Below are 14,980 nucleotides of genomic sequence, written 5' to 3' on the forward strand. Positions count from 1 at the left end.
TTTGGTCAAAGGACTCACTGTTTCCATAGTTAGCATTCATACATATGCATCTGTGCACACACAATGTCAGAAACTGAATGTTGGCTATGGACTACAGGATCTGATTGTTCTGGGTGACGTTTGCATAAATTTTGCTCTTGAATATGTCATTTTTGAAACCAGGTTATTTTGTCTTTCTTGGTGTAATCTGGTAAACTACTTTCTTGTAATATGTATCGCCTTCCCTCCACATTTCTTCTGAATATTGCTTCTTTTACAGCAAATTATGCTTTCGTTGTCAACAGGACAATTAGTGACACCTTTGACACAATGAAAGTAGTAAAACTGTTTCTGGTGTTGTAGTAGCAATATATATACCTTCATTCTTGTTACAAAATGGTATATCCTTAAAAATCTTCACATTCTGCAAAGGTATGAAAAATAGGGATATGGGAAAGGATTAGAGAAAGATTACCTCAAATATATTAAATCAGAGCTAATAAAATATTAATAAACCACCCCGACCACCCTACCAAAAGTAGATCTCCATCTTATCCCTCTTTGTTCAATAAAATATGAGCAGACACTTAAATCTCCACCTACATTCCACCATCAGTCTGAATTTTGCATTCTTTTTTTAAAGATTTTTTTTTTGATGTGGACCATTTTTAAAGTCTTTATTTAATTTGTTACAATATTTTTTCTGCTTTTGTGTTTTGGCCACAAGGCATGTGGGGTCTTAGCTCCCCGACCAGGGATCAAACCCATGCCCTCTGTGTTGGAAGGCAAAATCTTAATTACAAGACCACCAGGGAAGTCCCCAAGTTTTGCATTATTAATCCTAGAGTTCCATGTTTCCTCCTTCATGATGTAGACTGTGGAATGGCACTCACTCGTTCTATTGGCAGATGGTCTCTCGGTTTTCACTCTTGGTGGTGGTTTAGTCACTAAGCTGTGTCTGACTCTTGCAACTCTGTGGACTATAGCCTACCAGGCTCTTCTGTCCATGGGATTTCCCAGGCAAGAATACTGGAGTGGGTGCTATTTCCTTCCCCAGGTGATCTCCCCAACCCAGAGGTTGAACTCTTGTTTCCAAATCAATCAGCAGCCTCAGATCAGATCATTCTCTCAGTCGTGTCCGAGTCTTTGCGACCCCATGAATCACAGCACACCAGACCTCCCTGCCCATCACCAATTCCCGGAGTTCACTCTGACTCACGTCCATCGAGTCAGTGATGCCATCCAGTCATCTCATCCTCTGTCGTCCCCTTCTCCTCCTGCCCCCAATCCCTCCCAGCATCAGAGTCTTTTCCAATGAGTCAACTCTTCACATGAGGTGGCCAAAGTACTGGACTTTCAGCTTTAGCATCATTCCTTCCAAAGAAATCCCAGGGCTGATCTCCTTTAGAAGGGACTGGTTGGATCTCCTTGCAGTCCAAGGGACTCTCAAGAGTCTTCTCCAACACCACAGTTCAAAAGCATCAATTCTTCGGCGCTCAGCCTTCTTCACAGTCCAACTCTCATATCCATACATGACCACAGGAAAAACCATAGCAGCCTAAGTGACCATTAAAGGCAGAACTTGGATTACATACGTTCCCAGCTCAAGGCCATTCAAGAACTATGTTTTGAATACATTCCCAAATCTTTGCCCTGCATTTCCTGGTTATAGACTCATTGCCTCCACTCTCTCCCTTACATGCAGTACTCTATTGACAAGCTCTCCCTCTTCTACATCCTAGAATGCATCATGCTGTCCCTGCTTCACTGTTTTCCCACTTTCAGATCATTTTTAACATAATGGTCTTCTCTGAACTTTTAAATGTTGCTTAGCTGCCATTTTATCATCTTTCATGTCACAGAGAGGCCACCCCCAATCACCCTACGGAAAGCAGATCTCCATCTCTCCCAGCTCTTGCCATGTTTCTCAAGGATGTTGACTTTCATTTCCCAGGGTGCTGTCAATGTTTAATACGCACATTTGACATACAGATGTTTAATAGATATTTTATGCCTGCAGCAAATATTCATTATACACTTGTTATGTACCAGACCCTTTTCTAATCCATGCATGTAGATCAGTGAGCAATGGAGACAAAAATTCAACTGCTTAAACCGTAGAAATCATTCTTTTTATACCTATACTTTCCACATATTGTAGTGCCATCCTGTGATCAAATATGGTCTTTGTGTGAACAATCTTCCAAGGCGGTATGCATGAGACTAATTTTATTCCTTCCTGCATTTAAATAATTTTAAAAAGATATGAAATTCTAGTTTCAAAGTTCATGTTGAGAGGGGAGGCTTTTATCCATCTCAACTTTTCAGTCAATACCTCATTATATTCTAACCTTCAAATTTGCTGTTAAGAGGTCTGATATTAATCTGATCCTTTATTCATTTTATGTACTGGACTTCCCAAAATATTATCATGATTTTCTAGTAAAATAAGGATAAATTCATTATCACTCTTAGCAGTAGGGAGGACATCACATTGATATAGCTGTGTAGTGCCACCAGAGGGGCCAGCTGGAAAGAATATCCATAGAGATCTGCCCTGTGTGCAAGGGATTTAAGGTGGATCTTTCAAGATGGGAGAATGATGGAGATTGGGCAATATATGTGATGTTACTAATTTAGGATTGGTAGATTTAGCCAGAGCTTCCCTGGAGGCTCAGCAATAAAGAATCCTCCTGCCAATGCAGGAAGTGCAGGTTCGATCCCTGGGCCAGGAAGATTCCCTGGAGAAGGAAATGGCAATCCACTCCAGGATGCTTGCCTGGGAAATCCATGGACAGAGGAGCCTGGTGGCTACTAGTCCATGCAGTCACAAAGGGTCAGGGACGACTCATCAACTAAACAGATTTAGCCAAGTGAGGGGTCTGGAGAGAATCTTGATAAGAAAGATAAGAAAGCTGTTTGCCCAGGTGAGCAGGATGTTATCTTAGGTAAATTTAATTGCAGGAATTTCTTGATGGGAACACTGAAATCTTGAATTATTTATTGGTTTACAGTCTTATCACCCCTGAGAAAACATTTTATAGAACAAAAATTTATTTTGACCTAGCTATTCCTTATGTTGAAAGTGGTAGCAATTCTCTTAGGGGATTTTTTTTTCTCCTCCTTTATAATTTTCTCAATCTATGAAGCAGCTGTTCTTCTATGTCTTACATGATGCTATGGATTCTTTCCATATGAGGTCTTTTATCTTCTGTAATTATGAAAATTCTTGGTCATTACTACTAAAAATATGTCCCACACACCATTATTTATTTTCTCTTCAGTCATTTGCTATATTATAGATGTTGGCTCTTACCCATCTATTCTCTTTTTCTCTTCACTTTTACAGTTTCAAACTGGGAAAATGTCAACGATCTGAACTTTAAGTTTGCTGGTTCATTTCATGATCATTCTACCAGTATCGCCAATTGCTTTTTTAAATTCTTACTCTTGATTACTTTTATTCCTCTGTTTTTCTCCTATCCTCTTTATAATTCTGTAAATATTAATATGCATATTTTAGTCTCCTATTAACTGGTATATAAACTTGATTTCTCCCTTTATGAGATATTCAGTTTGCCGGCCCTGGCTGTCTTGTACTTTTTTTTCCCCCCTCTGTGCTCTCATTTCCCTGGAAGTATCAGTCAAGTGACTTAAGTCTTACGTCCTTCTGAGATTTAGATAGTAGTGATAGAAAGCATATTCCAAAGGTGAGAGTTATAGATGTGTTGATTTACATGTTATAGGTCTTTGTGGGGGAAAAAAAAGCTTGTGGGTAAGGTATGTAGAGAATAAAAATAGGTAAAAAAAAAAAAAAAGAAAGAAAGAAAGCATTTTGCCCAGGCTATTCAGTAACTTATGACCACTGACTGGCTGTCCAGCTATTCATTGTGGCATTCAGTGGGCTAAACAATCTTTCAGCACATGATTAAAGAAATTTTACCCTGTTAATTTTATTCCTTTACCCCCAAAAACAGAGAAATAATTCTAAAAATATAATCATTAATTTGTTGATTCATCAGTAAATTTGGGGCAGTAACCACTTGCTTTGGATTGGGATGCAATACTGTGTAAGTCCCAATCTCTTACACAGTAAAAAGAAAAACACAGTTCACAGGGTCTATGAAGATGCATAAAGGAGGTCATTAACTCTGCCTTAAGAGGAAGAGAAGAAAAATCCACAGAGGCTGTGATAGTTCACAGAGGTTTTAAAATTTGGCAGGAGTTGCCAGAAGGCTCAAGGGGAGGAACAGAATTCTTATTCTAAAGAACAATATGAGAAAATGCTTCGAGCTGTAGTGGCCAAGTAGTTTGGATTCTTGTCAGTGTAAAATCAGGTTTTTCAGGGTTTGACTTGGGAGATACATCTAAGAAAGCATTAGAAGCCAGATCATGCAGGTCCCATATTCTATAATAGGTTATTATTTTCCCTGTGGATGGTTATGAGTCATTTAAGGATTATAAGTACAAGAGTGATTGAATCAGATTTATATTTTAGAAATTTTAGGCATGTGGCATTGCGGAGGCTAAACAGGGAGGAAGCAAGGATAATATCAGTGAGATTATTACAAGGATATTGGTGTAGTCGTGTGAAAGATGATGAAGAAAAGGGCCTGGAATTAGGAATGATAGTAAAAATGAGAGCATTATGCTTTTATGTGCACAATGCATTATGTCAAAGATACTGATATTATAATACTACACCAATGGGCTTCCCTGGTGGCTCAGAGGTTAAAGCGTCTGCCTCCAATGTGGGAGACCTGGGTTCGATCCCTGGGTCGGGAAGATCCCCTGGAGAAGGAAATGGCAACCCACTCCAGTATTCTTGCCTGGAGAATCCCATGGATGGAGGAGCCTGGTAGGCTACAGTCCATGGGTCGCAAAGAGTCAGACACAACTGAGCGACTTCACCTTCACCTACTACACCAATAGCAAGAAAAAAAATCCAAATAGGTTTGAGTGTGAATAAGTCAACTGGGAAATTTTTATTTCCTGTCAGATTTCAGAAAAAAAAAAAGAATACAATCTAGATATGTGCTGTACTATCCTAACAAAAAAAGGAGTCTTTATTTCTCGCTGTATCATGAGCTCACACCTGTACAGATGTATCCTCTAGCAGTTAGGGAATCAAAAGTCAAAAGAAAAAGAAAGGAAGTTGTTTGGGCAAATTTTATTTTACTTTTAATAATGTTCACTCAAAAGTGGAGATTTCTGTTTATTTTCTTTCCTTTGTGTTTTTCGGAATTCAAGTTCCCTGCTCTTTCCACCACACGCCTAAGCTCATCCTTTAGGGAATATGCCTTCTGATCGCTATAAATATCTGAAACTTTTGTTTTCCTGTGTATCTTCAAGATGTTTAGATAACTGCAGTTTTCATATCTAGGGACAATTTTTTAAAATTTCTCTTGAGATTGATGTCAAGGTGAAGCTCTCTTACATTTTTGTTTCTTAAGCCCTGAACATATTTAGGAAAAAGAAATATTGGGTTAATTTAAAATTCACGTGCAGGATTTGAGTCTTTCTGCATCACATTCCATATCTCTTCCAAGTCCTAGAAACATAACTTGATGAAGCAGCCATTTCATTTCCAGTTTATGCATCATAAAGGGATCATTGAAATCAAAGGATCTGCTAAACTCTGTAACTTATGGGGAAAATAATTTTCCCCCTCAGAAAGTTCATTCTGAAAGTGCAGGATCAGGAATAGGCTTTTATTTCCACATTGGAGATAAGTATATTTGCTTCACTGAGTCCCATGTTCTTTTACAGACTTTCTATCCAGTAGCAATTCCATAGTTTCTGATAAGAGTGTCAGCTCAGGAACCATCAGCCTTATCAGCACCTTCTCTTTGCGATTACATTCATATATCACATTTTTAAATTGTTAACCTTGATTTTTGTCCTTCAGTTAGTATCACTGCATCTCAATCCAGAAGGACAAGTCAATGTACTGAAAAAACTATATACTCTTCCTTACTTTTTAAAGTTTTTAGTCATCAGTCAGAGTTACTCCATCTTTTCTCTCCCTCTCCTTTTCTCTTTCTCTATATTTTACTATCCCATTATAAATAACTCAATTTTATATTTTATATATTACATTTTAAATGTATTTTAAATACATCTAACCTTCCCAACATGAATTCTAACTTTTTCCCAATCCAGGACATTTGAAAGAAGATAGCAGATAAATGGTCTTCCTTAGCACAAACTCTCCTGATTCTTCTCGCCTGTCCTTCATGAGTATTGTTTTTCTCACTTTATGGATGGAGAGACAGGTTGTCTAATGGGAAGTCTCATGCCCAGTTCACAACTTAAATATGATGTGGACTAGAATATGTCTTTTTTTATTGAAATATAATTGCTTTGCCATGTTGTGTTAGTTTCTGTGGTACAATAAAGTGAATCAGCTGTATGTATACATATATTCCCTCCCTCTTGAGCCTCCCACCCTCCCCTCATCCCATCCCTCTAGTCATCACAGAGCACTGAGCTAAGCCTCTTTTGCTATACAGCAGGGTCCCACCAGCTTTCTGTTTTACACATGGTAGTGTATATATGTCAATACTAATCTCCCAATTATCCCACCCTCCCCTTCCCCTCCCCACCATGTCCAGCTGTCCATTCTCCACATCTGTTTCTCTATTCCTACCCTGCAAGTATGTTCATCTGTACCATTTTTCTATATTCCACATGCATTAATATATAATATTTGTTTTTCTATTTCTGACTTACTTCAATCTGTGTTACAGATTCTAGGTCCATCCACATCTCTACAATGACCCAATTTCAATTCCTTTTTTATGGCTAAGTAATATCCCGCTGTATATATCTTTATCTCAATATTGTATTACTTTTTTTGAAACATACTTGTGTAGTTTACATTTATGACAGTCCTCTGGAGTAAATGAAATGGATTTTAATGTCTAATTTCTCATTATCTGTCTTCTCTTTTCACCCAATTTCTTGTATATATTCTATGTTGTCCACTAATCCCTTCATTGTCACCAACATCTTGCACTCTGACAAGGATAATGCTGTTTACTATCTAATTTCTATTGGATACCATGAGTAATAAAATAAAGCAAATGTAATAAAATAAAATTCATTTTTTCCATCTTTGAGACTGATTCCTAATCCTGATTGAGTCATAATTCATATGAATTTCTTATAGGCTGTGTATGTGTATGTTCATACTTTCATTTTAATTTATATTTTGGGCAACAATCAAACATTAGTCTTAAGCAAAAATGTTGTGGTGAGAAACTTCAGATTCAACTCTAGAAAACGAAGAACAAAGAGTAAGGTAGTAGAGAATGTGTACTGCTGAAATAGAATAGAAATGGCAGTTATTATCATCATAAGGTATTCATACTGTAGTCCTGATAAAATTGCCACGTGAAAAGTACATCACTGATCACACAAAGCTTATGGACGCTGACATGAATAGACAAGGAGTGCTGGGGAAGTGGGTGACAATTACCTTCTTAAGGCAGATATTTTAATGTTACTGCTGATGCGTATCTGGAGTAGGAAATGGCAACTCACTCTAGTATTCCTGCCTGGAAAATCTCATGGACAGAGGAGCCTGGTGGGCTGTATAGTCCATGGGGTTGCAAAGTCAGACACGACTTAGTGAATAAACATCAGCTGATATATATATGGTACATTTGTGGTTAGAAAATTAAAATGATGATATGTAACATCATAATGATGTTCATTTATTGAAGCTTTGGTATATCTGAGGAATATTAAATTGTCTTTATCTGATAATATAAATTTTATTCCTGTTACTCTAGTAAATTAAAGCATCCTCCAAATACTGAAATTACAATCAGTTCAATTAAGAAATTTAACATCTAAAATGGATACATTTGAAAACCAGTATTACTTTTCATCTTCCTCCAAAAAAGTAATATTGCCATTTAAAGAACTCACAACACTATGTCTCCAATTGTGAAAATAAATGTATATCATGCTATGTAGTTGATCATAATACATTTAAAACAAAAAGATTGATAAGATGGGAAACATTTGAGAAAAATATTTTGGATTATAAGATTGCCACTTTTTGCTTAGTCTATAAAGAGGCCTTAATAAAATGCTGAATCTAATATGCCAGAAAGGAACAAATTATGAATGTACAGCATTGTATATTAGACCTTGAACCTAGATATTTGAGAAATCATGAGGAATAATCTGGACATCAAAAATTAAAACTTAACTTCTTGGTAACTGAAATTACTGTTAAATTGAAGCAGCATGCAAACAATGAATAATTTCTCAAATTGAGAACATTACATTAAATATAATCACATTTGTTAATGCAATGTGTATTTAATCTATAGTTAAAGCATTATTCAAATCTGGTTGAGTTATAAAATGATAAGGTCAATTAAGATAAATATGCATATTCAGGTACCTAGAATGCCCCATTCATTTTAATTTGATAAGCAAATGTATGTAAATAAATATGTGAGTTGAATATTAATGACATAGAATAATAAAATAGTTCAGACTGTACATATAAAATCAGGAACTAACAGAAATAAAGAAGTTATGCTCAAAGCAATACATTTTTATAAACTTTGTATCATTAAGATGATTATGAAATCAGCAAGACTTTGAGAGACATTGGATATTTTTTATTAATCTATTTTGAGATGATAATCTCATTTATTTGAAGTAATTTCCTCATCTTCAAGTGTATCTTTACTGTAACCTCAAAATAATAATATGGTTTACAATAAATATATTCCTGCCTTGTGATTTATTGTTCTGTGCTTTGGAGGTAAGAGAATTAAGAAAAATAGCATTTTCATAATAAACCATATATTTAATCCCTTTCTAAATGTTTCCTTTGGAAATTAAATTGCCTAGACACATCTTGATAATACCACCAGTTCACATTCTTTCTTCCTCAATTAATTTACCTATAAGAGAAAACAATACAATGATACTCATCAGGCTTGGTATGATATTTTATTGACATTAATATCACTAAATAACATAAACTTTAATGTCAGTTCTTACAAACATTAAAAATAGAAATGAAAATGAAAAAACACTTTGCCAAGATGTTGATATTCTGTAACCTCAACAGCATCTTCAAGATGAGCAAAACTTACAGTGAATGACACACTTGAAAATCCCTGGTCCATTTTGCAGACCTCAAAGGTACAGCCTTTGACTTTCAAGGTTCTCCATTAAAAACAATATGTGTTTATGATAAATTTTGTAAATAATTTTTAAAAATTACAGGTGCAACCCCTGACAAATGTCAGTTTTAAAGTCATCTTTAAAAGCAACTTGTTATGGAACTTCCCTGGTGATTCAGTGGTTCTGACTTCACCTTCCAGTGTAGGGAGTGCAAGTTTGATCCCTGGTTGGGGGGGCTAAGATGCCACATTCCTCATGGCCAAAAAAATCAAAACAGTAAACAGAAACAATACTGTAACAAATTCAATAAAGACTTAAAATTTTTTAAAGTAACTTGCCAAATATTAGCCTTTCTTTATTCTTCTTAGATAAGAAGTTTTGTAACCTGTGTTTTGAGATCACTGAATAATTATTACCTACTTCCGCGGTTTAAAGGGAAAATAACTTAATAATTAAGTTTTATCATTATTACTGGCATTGTTGTGATTTAAATGTGATGCAGAATCATTAAAAAGTGTGCTAACCCTAATCCTTTTGTGTTTTGGTTTTTGTTTGCACTTTCAGAGACAAAGACATAGGATGGCATGAACATGGCGCAGTTCTATTACAAAAGAAATGTTAACGCCCCCTATAGAGACCGCATCCCTCTCAGAATAGTCCGAGCAGAATCCGAACTCTCACCCTCCGAGAAAGCCTACCTAAATGCTGTGGAAAAGGGAGATTATGCAAGCGTCAAGAAATCCCTAGAAGAAGCTGAAATTTATTTTAAAATCAATATTAATTGCATCGATCCTCTTGGAAGAACTGCTCTTCTCATTGCAATTGAAAATGAGAACTTGGAACTCATTGAACTCCTCTTAAGCTTTAACGTCTATGTTGGAGACGCCCTATTACATGCTATCAGGAAAGAAGTTGTGGGAGCTGTTGAGCTGTTGCTGAACCACAAAAAGCCCAGTGGAGAAAAACAGGTACTTGCAAAAATATTGGTTTTCATTTATTTTACATGCAGAAGGTTGCTATGGATGGTCAAATTCTCCCCCAATTTTAAGAAATATTAGCACTGAAATCAAAACTATTATGATGGAAAACTACTGCTAAGTACACATTTTATACTCTACAGAAGTCACCATCACCTGCACCTCTTACCCTGGCTAAGGAGCCTTTAATGAGAACCAAAGCAAAACTAAGTAACCTATGGTGGCTTCCCATACATTAGGGACATGTTTATGTAATAGTATATAAATTTAGAGGGGTGGTGCCACCGTGTATATGTGGTGTTTTCTCCTTGTCCTTCATTTTCTGAACATTCTGCAGTAACAGGCTGAATTCTTTTGCTATTTTTCTTTTTAACCTTCTTGCCTGTTTTGGAATTCTGTATCTTATTGCTAAAGTGAGTTGTACATCTAACTCTGATACTGCTTTTTAGCAAACTCTAATGAATTCTTTTAAATGGAGACAAATTTTTTAAAAAAGCAAAAAAGTTTACTAGAAAATAACTGTAGATTTAATATATCACACTTACTATTGGCAAAATGTAGTTGTATCTTAATGTCATCAGTATAAACTAAGCTAAAATGGTACATGATTATAAATACTATCTGGTTTTTATTCCTGTTATCTCCCTATTTTTTATCCCTAAGGAAGTGGAAAAATCGTAGACAGAAATGAATAAGGAATCTATTTTTGTCTGTCTACATTATTCCCTGGTACTGCCCTGTATCTGAACTATTTGATCCTTTATCCTTTCACATTGAACTCTTCACTTCCCGACATCAAGCCTCATTGACTAATTGCAGAAGACATTGCATGTATTTCAGTGGCTCAAAATCTGTCCTTTCAAGTAAAATCTTATAAAAACATTTGTTTTTACACCTCTGGCAGTTTCTGTTCTATTTGATAAAGGTGCAAGTATTTTCTGCAAATGACGGACTCTTAGAGACATTGTGGTTTACTCACTACGTCGTGTCTGACTCTTTGTGACCCCATGGACTGTAGCCCCACGAGGCTCCTCTGTCCACGGTATTTCCCAGGCAAGAATCCTGAAGTGGATTGCCATTTCCTTCTCCACGGGATCTTATCAATTCAGGGAGTGAACCTGGGTCTCCTGCACTGCAGGCGGATTTCTTTACTAACTAAGCCATCTTAGAGACATTACATTCTTTTAAAGCAAGACCTGCTGTAGCTATTATACCATTATCTTTGCTTTACTGGAGGACTTTAATCAGAATCATTGCCATGATTAAGACAAGAATTTCAAAGCTGGATGTCTCCTGAAAAGGTCTCCCCAAAAGTCTGTGTTCTTTGGCCCATTCTTATGTCTTAACATCAGGCACCCTTTTCCCTCACCTGGCTCCAAACTTTGATAAAACAACACTCCACAATGGCAATACCTCTTTGCTTTTTGCTTTACTGGTTTTTAATTTTTTGTTTCATATCCAGTTGTTTGGGTTACCTTCCCACCATATTGATCTGCACCTTGATTATTAATAAAAGGTAGTAAAGGTTTGCAAAGGTTTGAAATCTGGCAGGAGTCTGAAATATCCCAGGCCATGTATTTCTGGACAATTTCTCTTGTATCAGTTTGTAAGACAAGAATTTTCCAACTTGTACTATCCTTGACAGGGGTGAACAGGTAGTAGTAACATTTAAAGACATATGTTATGTTATATCCCAGTTTTCCACCACTAGAGAAACCGGACACTTAGACAGGAATGAGTAGGAATCTGTTCTTATCTGTGTAAGTTAGGTGCTACTTCCCCAGTCACCTTGTGAATTTGAAACACCTTGCACAATCATACTCCTAAAGTATTTGCATTCCCTAATAACAATGATCTTATATTGTATACCCTCTTGTTTATTATGTATAAAAGCAACCATGAGACAGACTTGGGACTGTGTGTCTAGATCATTTAAGATTGTAACAGGTCTGTAGAACAAAATTGCTATTGCGTTTTTCCTGCTTATTACTATATAATCTTCTTAATTTTATTGTCTAGAGAGCAGTGACCAAACATTTCAGTGTCTCTTTAGTCAATGACATTTGTTCTGGCCAAAGTAATTTGGTGTCTGGAGAAGATATCTGCTATTATGAGATTGTTTGTTGGAAGATGTTCAACTTCTGAGCTAAACTCTAGTCTGACAAGTAGGTCTTGGCTTTTTAGAGGCACTTGATCTGGAACCCTGATCATTAATAAAAGGCAGTAAAGGTTTGCAATCTGTCAAGAGTCTGAAATATCCCAGGCCTTGCGTTTCTGGAGGATTTCTTTTATATCAGTTCGTAAGCCAAGAATTTTTCTTTTTTGTTTGCACATTCTAGAATTCCTCTTCAGCAAAGACCCTGAGAATCAACAAAAGTTGTATCTTTTGGTTTGAACTTTGTAATTTGGAAAGAGCAACTCCAACCTACCTCAGAGTTCCTGGTATCTTGTACAATAAAAGTGAGGGTGTAACACCAGGAAATGTATACAGTATGGCACATAAAAGAGGTCCTTGGGGTTTGTGGGGGAGAGAGGGGGGAAGACGAACCCCATTAGAGCTTGGCTGTTTATCTGTGACTTACTTAGACAATGCATCTCTTAAGTATGGCCAACATCATTTGGAATAAAAGTTTCCATTAGCCAGCATCTGGTAGGTAACAAATAAATGCTTGACAGGATTTTTTATCTCATAAATTGTAATTCCTTAGAAGATTCTTGTGATCATGAAAGCCATTTTGTGTTTACTCTGTTTGCCTCATTTGCAGTCTTACAGGCCACCCTCAAAGACCCTGGAACACATTACCATTAATTTTGTTGAGGTCACTGAAGCTGAGTGTTAAAACCTAAGAACAATAATATCCAAGTGGTCAAAATCAGCATAACTTGTCTTAAAATGAGTCAAGTAAAAGGATCTATTATAAAAACACACAAATCTGATGATCAGGACATTTAAAACTTAAAATGTGACAGATGTGGATCAGGAAATAGACTCTTCTCTGACGAATGTGTCACATGTTAATTTCTTTCTCTGGAATAAGATGCAATGCGTGATTGCCTCCTGAAATCATGGGGGCTTGAGATTTCAGATTACTCGGCTTATTCTTCCAGTACATTCTCCAGGGAACAATTTACAATTTGCGTATGCTTTTTGGGCCAGGTCTGAGCCCCGTCACTGGGGAGGAGACATGATTTTTTTTTTTCTAGAGTCTAGTTGTGAAGAGAGACAGGAAAAATATCATGGGGATATGAGTAAATGTAATCACAATGGAAAAGAGAAATCAATCCTTGGGTAATTATGAAACTAAACTGACTAGACATGGTAAATACAAAATATTATTGGGTGGAGGGCATCGGGGGAGCAGGAGAAAGGCCTGAAGGAGAAGGACGAATGTTTGTTTATAACCGGGGAAAGTTAATTCCAGTAACTGAGGTAGAGACTCTAAAAGAGGTATATGAGACCTGTTTGGATATACTCAGCTTTTGCTTATTGACATTGACATCTAGGAGATTATCAGACATTTTGGTCTTAAGAAAGGGGTTTGGGATTGATATACAGACGATAGGGAGGACCTTGAAGTGCATAAAGTCACCTGTCTTCCAATCACTTTGACATTGGTTGTATGTCCTTTCCCTTGTATATTGTTTAACTGTTTATAATTGTGAGTATGTTAAAAACTTTTCTCAATGCCACATCTAATAAATAAATAAATGGGCACAGATTATTAATTATTTTCTTCCCTATTTCATGTACTTCTTCATAAATCAAGATACTTAGTCCTTAGTGTTTTCATTTTTACTATAAAAAATGGAAAGAGCAATACTTTCTTTCTTTTCATGTAGTATACAGCATGGAGAACCTGTCATTCTCCACACTGGGCAGGGAGATGGGAGATTACATATTCTTACTGAGACTGCTTCCTGGCTGGAATCATTACTCTGGTACTTTCTGCTGATTTTACTGAACTTTTCTTTAACCTCCTTAGTGCCGTATTTCTCCGTAGGGAATAACCAACAGTGACTTCTCAGCTCCCTTTTTTCAGTCAGTTGATTGGTTACTTGACTTCTAATTATTTCTAGCAGACCTTTCTCTTTGATGTCTTCTAAGGCCAGGTTCAATTTCAGTTTCAGCTGCTTTAGTAAATGTTTATCAGAAGCAGAACTTTCTTTTTCACTCTTCACTTAGACACTAGTACCGAATCTTCAGTACCATCAACATTTCTGGGAGGACTTCTTACTTCAGTTTGTGGGATCCCACCCCAAGAGTCTCTGATATAGCTGGTCTGGAAGGGGTCCCTGGGACTTGTGTTTTGGTTTCTCACAAGTATGAAAGTGATACTAATGCTTCTGTTCTGGAGACAACACTTTGAGAATGGCTGACTTAGAGAATGTTGAAAACTATAGAATACCTATAGTTGTATACTTCATGTTAGGTATGGTTGCATTATACCATGATAACCTTGCTTTGGGGAGATTTCAAATAACTATCTTAAATACCAGTGATTAAGTGGTATTTAATACAAAATAATTTTCCAATTTCACTAATGCATTTATTATATTTTCCCTTCTTTGGGAAAAATACTTTGCTAAACATTACTTATCTATTCAGTAGTTAAGATCCTAGAGTATTTCAATTGAAGAAATTTTGATTTGAAAGCCCCACTAAAAAGAGTATCAGATTTTATCATTTCAAGAGACCTTGGAGATCATCTAACCCAATCACTTTGTTTTGTAGAAGAGGGAAAAGTATTTGGGATTTAACCTGACCAAAAGAATCTATAAACCAATATCTAGCATCCAACCTGCAGATAGCCTGAATGATGAATATTCATTGAACTTGTCATCATGCCAGTAACTCATGATAAGAAGTT

General features: G+C 36.3%; 1 protein-coding gene across 6 annotated transcripts in view; it reads left to right on the plus strand.

Annotated features, from left to right (window-relative positions):
- The window catches only part of TRPC4 (transient receptor potential cation channel subfamily C member 4), a 207,654-nt gene that overhangs the window by 48,874 nt on the left and 143,800 nt on the right, over positions 1 to 14,980 (plus strand). For all 6 annotated transcript variants that reach the window (XM_061434728.1, XM_061434729.1, XM_061434723.1 and 3 more), the window contains one exon: positions 9,700 to 10,103. In XM_061434728.1, the coding sequence (XP_061290712.1) occupies positions 9,720 to 10,103 (384 nt within the window). In that variant the 5' untranslated portion in view covers positions 9,700 to 9,719. The remainder of the gene's footprint in view (positions 1 to 9,699; positions 10,104 to 14,980) is intronic.

Source organism: Bos javanicus, chromosome 12 (genome assembly GCF_032452875.1).
Source record: "Bos javanicus breed banteng chromosome 12, ARS-OSU_banteng_1.0, whole genome shotgun sequence".
Taxonomy (NCBI): domain Eukaryota; kingdom Metazoa; phylum Chordata; class Mammalia; order Artiodactyla; family Bovidae; genus Bos; species Bos javanicus.